This window comes from Gastrolobium bilobum, unplaced genomic scaffold (assembly GCF_033153095.1).
Source record: "Gastrolobium bilobum isolate Gb01-03AN ecotype WA unplaced genomic scaffold, APGP_CSIRO_Gbil_v1 utg2894, whole genome shotgun sequence".
Lineage (NCBI taxonomy): Eukaryota > Viridiplantae > Streptophyta > Magnoliopsida > Fabales > Fabaceae > Gastrolobium > Gastrolobium bilobum.
The window spans coordinates 273,062-280,918 of record NW_026897400.1 but is presented as its reverse complement, the minus strand read 5'-3'; the positions used below and the strand labels follow the sequence as shown (position 1 = coordinate 280,918).

The following is a 7,857-nucleotide window of genomic DNA, read 5'->3' as shown; positions in this document are numbered from 1 at the left end:
AAAATCAAATCTTGTAAGAAATCATAATGTATACTTTTTATTTTATTATTATACTTTCTTAACACCTGACCTAGTCAAATGGTATATTTAAAATTAGTTTTAAAAATTAACTGTATAAAACAATTAATATATATATGAGAAAAATATTTCTCAAGCAGCTTGAGATATATTTATTTTTGTCCTCCTAAAAATTATCTCGTTTTGTTTATTTATTTTCTATATTAATTGATTCACCTTTGAATGATTATGATTTCTTTTTTCTCTGTCTTCCTTTATCATCATTGACACATCTTTATATGGTTATGAATTAGTTATCTCAAATAACTTGAGAAATTATAAGTCATATATATATAGAGAGAGAAATATTTCTGCAGATAAGTTATCTGCATTTATTTTTAAAACGACGTGATTTTCTAAAAAATTATAATTATAAAGACTATAATAACGCTGAAATAAATTAAAATTACAAAAACATCATGATTTTTGCCCCAAAATAAAGTCATATTGAACTTAATGAGATAATTTATCTGTGCAGAAAAAGTCAATCCCTATATATATATATATATATATATATATATATATAGGGAAAATATTTTCTTATGTTGCATGAGAATTCAATTCTCATGTTGTAACCTTTCGATTTTCGTGCAAAGCTTTTCTTTTTTTAATAAATATGGGACCCACCACTAGTTGAGTCACAACATGAGAATTGAATTCTTATGCAACATGAGAAAATCAAATCCCATATATATGTATATAAACTTATATATATGAGGCATGCTATATTTACAAACTTTTTTATTTACAAACTCTTACAAACTACACTATGTAGGACCGGTTCTACATTAATCACACAGTGTACGACCGATCCTACATTAGTGTAATTGCAAAAAAAAATTGTAAACGGATCTGTATATAGACACACACGCGAGATGCTTTACCATGTAATGACTTGCAAGTAGGGGTGTAAATGGGCCAGGCTGGCCCAGCCCAGCCTACGGCCCGGCCTACATTGAGCCCAGCCCAGGCTCAGCCTTTCAGAAAAGTAGAGTAGACTTAGGCTTATAAAAAAGCTTTTTTAATAAATAGGCCATAGGCCAATTTTTTCAAGCCCGGCCTACAGCCTTGTAGGCTGGCCTATTTAATTTATTAAAATAAAATAATAAAATAATATTTATTTTATGTGGCAAAGACACAAAGTACCAAATACCAATATCTCTTACTTTTTGTGCTTGTTTTATTTTATGAAAGGAAAATTTGTCTAATGTCTCCAAATTTTACATGTTGTTGCAGCTTAGTACCATGGAGCAATGGGTACCTTGCTTGATTATGATGTTACTGATGAAGATCTTTCAATAATACTCTTCTTTCCTTTGTCTTGATGGTTGTTTAAAGATTTTTAGATGAATGACATTCTTTTGTAGACTTTATTTCAGCATCCAGTAATTGTATTTTTCTTATTTTTCCCATTTCTTTGACTTTATTCCTCTATGATATACATTCTAGAGCTGAGGTATTATGTTAACTCTTTCTTGTTTGTCATTTTTTTCTTATGAGAAGTACTAGTGCATGCATGAATGGAACTTTCTTTGCTCTATACAATTATTTTTTTGCTTAGTATATATAATGGAAGGCCTACAAGGCTTGTAGGCCATGTCAGGCTTTCTTATTTTCTAAAATGGGCCGGGCTTGGCCTACAAATAAAGCCTTTAATAGGCCAGTAGGCCAGATAGGCTGAATTTTTTTTGACGTAGGCTTGGACCAGGATGGCCAAAGCCCAGCCTAGCCCAGCCCATTTACACCCCTACTTGCAAGTCGTCACATGAAATGACACCACCTAGATAAAAAAATTGTCGGCGGAGAAAACTGGCACCGGTCATCAAAGCAATTTTTTAAGGCGCCGGAATGATGTCTCACACATGTGGCATGTTTTCTTGTGCAAGAGTAACCGATTTTGATAAAATAAATTTTAAAAAATATTTTTTGGTAAATAATTTTAAAAAAAATACTACTTTCATTTTATATGAAAATATTTCTCTCATTGTACAGAGAGAAGTTAAGTGAGACCTATTATTAAAGGATAAAAAATAAATTAATCAAAAAAAAAGGATAAAAAATAAAATGGGATGAGATTTTTCAAGTAAAAGAATATAATATAACTATCTCGTATTAAATAAGAATACTATTTCCCTTAATTTTGTTGGTGTCTATTCAATCTATTAACTACAAATAACTCATTAAGGTTTTACGCATGATTAATTGCAAGTTTCATGCATCACATGAAATGGCACCATCTAGAAAAAAAATTGTCGAAGGAGAAAACTGGCACTGGTCGTCAATGCAATTTTTTAAGGCGCTTGAATGATGTCTCACACACGTGGCATGTTTTCTTGTGCGAAAGTAACCGATTTTGTTAAAATAAAATTTTAAAAATTGTTTTTTAGTAATTATTTTTATTGGTATCTATTTAATCTATCAACTACAAATAACTCATTAAGGTTTTGTTTTATACATGATTCATTGCAAGTTTCATTGTGTGGTAAACTAAAGTTAGAAGCTTTTGATGGGATCAAAAGAAATAATCATGAGCTGACTTAAGAACAAGTAGATGATTATAACTTGACAAGAATTTCATGAATATAAACATATTTGTCTATTTAAGGGCTTCATATTGTATATGTTTTATATATGTTTTGTGACTAAGATCAAGTTTAATATTTTACAAAATAAAAGTCAAGATGAAAAAAAGGTGTTGGTGAGGCCATTGTCTTGCCTTCGGTATAGGTTCCAGTCAAATCAAATAATACGTTTGGGTTAATAAAAGTAAGTAGAAAGAGTTGTCCATTGATTAGTAGCTACTAACTTTTGGTCTTATGATAAACGCTTGATCCAACCCTTGATATCAAAATCAAGGTCATGAGTTCGATTCTCTTGGATGACAATCCATCGCACAAGAATTCTTGAACTTGAAACGTAAATAATATACAATTATTATTATTATTTTTGCTTGGGCAATGAAATTGGAACATGTTGCCCTATGATGCGCCACAATTGTGGAGTGCACAGATCATACACGGCAACATGCTACTTTGTGCAACACTACGATTCCAAAAGAAACCTATTAGAAGAAGAAATTGGAAAGAACTGTAACAAATTTCATTCTGTAAAACTGAGAGTCATGTGTACAGAGAGCATTGCTCTTATATCAGCAAAACGTGTACTAACAGAAAAGAGAGAGAAAATAACAAACTGAGGCATATGTGGCACATGAGCCAATAACCAATATCCTATACATCAGTAACTAACTAAAAGAAAAAGAATAAAAGTGTATATTCTAATACTCCCCCTCAAGATGGAGAGTGAATATTGTGCACTCCCATCTTGGAAAGAAGAGAAGAAAACTGAGCCGGATGCAGTGCTTTAGTGAAGATGCCAGCCAACTGATGTGCAGATGCAATAGGAAAAGTTTGAAGACAGCCTTTCACAATTTGTTGTCGAACCAAGTGGCAGTCAATTTCAATGTGTTTTGTTCTTTCATGGAACACAGGATTTGCAGCGATGTGAAGGGCATCAGTATTGTCACAAAACAAGTGAGCAGCAGTGGAATGAGTAATGTGAAAATCTTTGAGAAGAGAAAATAACCAAATAAGTTCACAAGTGACAGCAGCCATGGACCTATATTCAGATTCAGCTGATGATTTTGAAGCAGTAGCTTGTTTGTTGGATTTCCAACTGATTAATGAATTGCCCAAGAAAACACAAAAACCAGAGATGGACCTTCTAAAGTCAGGGCAAGAAGCCCAATCTGAATCAGAAAAAGCATTGAATTGAATTTTGGAAGATGAAGAAAACAATAAACCTTGACATGGAGTGCCTTTCAAATAGGACAGGACCCTGTAAACAGCAGCAAGATAGACAGTTCTAGGGGCAGACATGAATTGGCTGAGATGATTAACAGTGTAGCAAATATCTGGGCGAGTTATTGTGAGATACAATAAGCGGCCAATCAGTCTACGGTATTAGGATTGATCAGAGAGGAGATCACCTGAATTGGATGAAAGTTTGAGGTTTGGCTCCATGGGTGTGGATTTTGGTTTGCAGCCAAGGTAACCAGCATCAGACAAAATTTGCAATGTGTAATGGCGTTGACAAATAGATATACCTACTGAGGACCTAGCCACTTCAATGCCAAGAAAGTATTTCAAAGAACCCAGATTTTTTAATTTGAATTTGCTGTCCAGGAACGAAGTAAGGTGGTGAATCTGTTCAGAACTGTTGGAGGCTACTAAAATATCATCAACATACACTAAGACATCAACAAAAGAATTATTTGAATTCTTGGTGAATAAGGAATGATCAGTTTGAGAGTGAGAAAACCCAGGAGATAAAAGAGTGGAAGAAAACTTAGCAAACCATTGACGAGAAGCTTGTTTCAAACCATATAGTGACTTATGAAGCTTGCATACAGCATTGGATGGGAGAGACCCCCTGTGTAGGATAACCGGGTGGGAGAGACATGTAAACCTCCTCATCAAGCTCTCCATGTAAGAAGGCATTATTGACATCTAGTTGAATGAGATGCCAATTGTTTATAGCTGCAAGAGCAAGGAGAAGCCGAACTGTTGTGATTTTTGCAACAGGAGAATAAGTCTCCATGTAATCCAAACCTTCTAGTTGAGTAAATCCTTTAGCAACCAAGCGAGCTTTATAACGCTCAAGAGACCCATCAGAATTGTACTTGACCCGATACACCCATTTGCAACCAACAGGATGTTTTCCTTCAGGCAAAGAGACTATGGACCATGTCTGATTGGTTTTGAGAGCAGTGATTTCTGCATTCATGGCATCACACCATTCGGGTAATTGGGAGGCTTCAGAATAGGATGAGGGTTCAAAATGAGAAGATATATTATTAATGAGGGTGAGGTGTGAAGGTTTGATTTTGGAATATGATAAATGGGCTGAGATGGGATGTATGGTAGAGGTTGAACAAACAAAATCTGAAAGATGTGGTGGAGGTCTTTTGGTGCGTGAAGGCCTAGTGGTGAGATGATCAGATGCTTCAGTGGTAACATTAGGAGAAACAGATTCTGACTTATGAGGTAATGAAGTCAGAGGGGTGGAGAAATGAGTAGAGGAAACAAAAGGAAATATAGACTCATGAAATATAACATCTCTGGAAATAACTATCCGATTGGTGGATAAGTCAAGAAGCTTGTAAGCTTTAAATCCAGGAGGATAGCCTAGGAAGACAGCAGAGGAAGAACGGGGAGAGAATTTGTGTTTGTCACGAGAAAGTGTGGAATAGAAGCATAAACAACCAAAATTACGAAGATGAGTATAAGAGGGAGGTTTGTGGGAAAGAAGTTCAAAAGGAGTTTTGTGATGAAGAAGAGGAGAAGGAACACGGTTAATGAGATAAACCGCAGTGACAACACAATCAGTCCAGTATGCTAGGGGAATATGGGATTGGAAATGCAGAGCACGGGCAACATTGAGAATGTGTTGATGTTTGTGTTCAACAACTGAGTTTTGTTGAGGCCTTTCAACACAGGAATGAAAAATTTGAATGCCTTTAGAAGAATAAAAATCAGTGATGTTAAACTCAGGGGCATTGTCACACCGAATAGATTTAATAGGAGAGGAATACTGAGTAAGGATCAAATTATAAAAAGAAGGAAAAATGTGGAAAAATCAGATTTATTTTTAAGAAAATGTACCCATGTAAAACGTGTGGCATCATCCACAATGGTAAAAAAATATTTATCACCATAAACAGAAATGGGGTTAAATGGTCCCCAGATATCACAATGTATCAAGCTAAAAGCATTTGCAGACATATGAGGATTCAAAATAAAAGGTAATTTTTTTTTGTTTAGACAAAGGACAAACAGAACAAGGTGTGTGTGAAATAGTGTCTGTAAAATGCAAAGTGTCTTTCATTGAATGTAAAAGGGAGGGGGATGGATGGCCTAACCGAGAGTTCCATAAAACAGAAGAGGGAACAACAGTAGCCGAACAAAAGGGACGGGGAACATCAGAAATGAGGAAGAAATTTGAGGAATCAAAAAAATACAAGTCACCCGTGCGCCTAGCAATCCCAATCGTCTTGTGAGTTGTAGCATCCTGAAGCATACAAAAAGAACCAGAAAAAAAAAGCAAGGATGTTAGAATCTCTGGTTAGAGCACTAACGGAGATGAGGTTCAATGTAAAAGATGGAACAAAAAGAACGCGATGCAATGTTAAAGAAGAAGAAAGGGAAACGTTTCCAACAGAGGAAATTGGAATGCTAGAACCGTTAGGAAGAGAAATAGAAGCAGATGAAGAAGGGAAGGAAGGATGTGAAAGAAGAGAGGAGAGGTAAGTGACATAGTGAGTGGCACCAGTGTCAAGTACCCAAAGATTTGAAGGAATAGATGATGAAATCTTACCACTGAAGCTTGCGATCATGGGATTTGGAGCAGATGAGGTAGTTGATGACGAATCAGTTTAAGGTGTGGTGATGGTGGGATCAGGGTTTTTGTGGAACAGGGAAATTAGCTGATGATATTGAGTGGGGGTGAGGGGATCGTGTGGGGGTGGAGAGGAATAGGGTTGAGTAGTGGCTAAGTGAATTTGGGCCTGATGTGGAGGTGGGCCATATGGGTTTTTGGGGCTTCTGGGTTTGTAACCCGGTGGGAAGCCATGAAGCTTAAAACACTTGTCTCGGACATGGCCCAATTGCTGGCAGTGGGTGCAGTAAGGACGAGGGCGGCGTGGAGCGGAGACAGCGGCAGTAACCGGCGATGAAGCCATAACAGATGCAGCAGGAACGGTAGAGGCGGTGTTCATCATTGGAGTATCAAGGGATGGAGGGAAGGAATACGTGATTTGCCTTTGGCGTTCCTCTTGTATGACTAAAGAGAAGACGCGAGATAACTGAGGCAGTGGTTCCATAAGAAGGATCTGGGCCCTGATTGAAGAAAATGAGTCGTTCAACCCCATTAAAAATTGCATGGCATAGTCTTGTTGTTGGGTGGATGATAAAATCCGAAGAGCACCACAAGTGCAAGCAAGGTTGGGAGAATAATCTTTGAGTTCATCCCAAAGAATCTTCAGCTTTGTATAATAAGTGTTGACATCCAGACTCCCTTGATGCAACGAAGAGATTTGCTGCTTCAACTGAAATATACGCGGTCCATTGGCTTGATGGAAGCGAACACAGAGATCATCCCAGAGATCATAAGCTGTTGAAAAATATATAAGGCTATCAGCAATCTCTTTGGAGACAAAGTTGAGAAGCCATGAAATTACCATAGAGTTGCATCGGGTCCAAGCAGCAAAGAGAAGATCAGAGTGATCAGAACGAAGGAGACTGCCATCAACAAAACACACTTTGTTTTTTGCAGTAAGAGCAATGAGCATTGCTCGATTCCAGGAATTGAAGTTGGGTCCAGTGAGGGAATGAGTGACCAGAATGAGACCAGGATGATCACCATTCTGAAGATAGTAAGGGCTTGCAGAGTCCTCCATGGAAGTAGAGGAGGAAGCAACGTTGGATGTAGAAGAAGAGGATGGAATGGGGTTGGTGTTTTTGCCACCACGAGCCATGGAAAAAGGCTCGGAGGTAAAAAAAAGTCATCTGATACCATATTAGAAGAAGAAATTGGAAAGAACTGTAACAAATTTCATTCTGTAAAACTGAGAGTCATGTGTACAGAGAGCATTGCTCTTATATCAGCAAAACGTGTACTAACAGAAAAGAGAGAGAAAATAACAAACTGAGGCATATGTGGCACATGAGCCAATAACCAATATCCTATACATCAGTAACTAACTAAAAGAAAAAGAATAAAAGTGTATATTCTAATAAAACC

At 36.8% G+C, this 7,857-nt stretch overlaps 1 protein-coding gene across 1 annotated transcript; it reads right to left on the bottom strand.

The window, feature by feature from the left end:
- Positions 1-6,490: 6,490 nt before the first annotated feature.
- On the bottom strand, positions 6,491-7,591 carry LOC133306611 (uncharacterized). Its single transcript, XM_061506933.1, has one exon. It carries the CDS (start codon positions 7,589-7,591, stop codon positions 6,491-6,493), a length of 1,101 nt encoding a protein of 366 aa, XP_061362917.1.
- Between the last annotated feature and the right edge of the window lie 266 nt (positions 7,592-7,857).

Coding starts and splice junctions, on each gene's coding strand:
- LOC133306611 (XM_061506933.1), bottom strand. CDS start 7,591: ATGGCTCGTGGTGGCAAAAACACCAACCCCATTCCATCCTCTTCTTCT.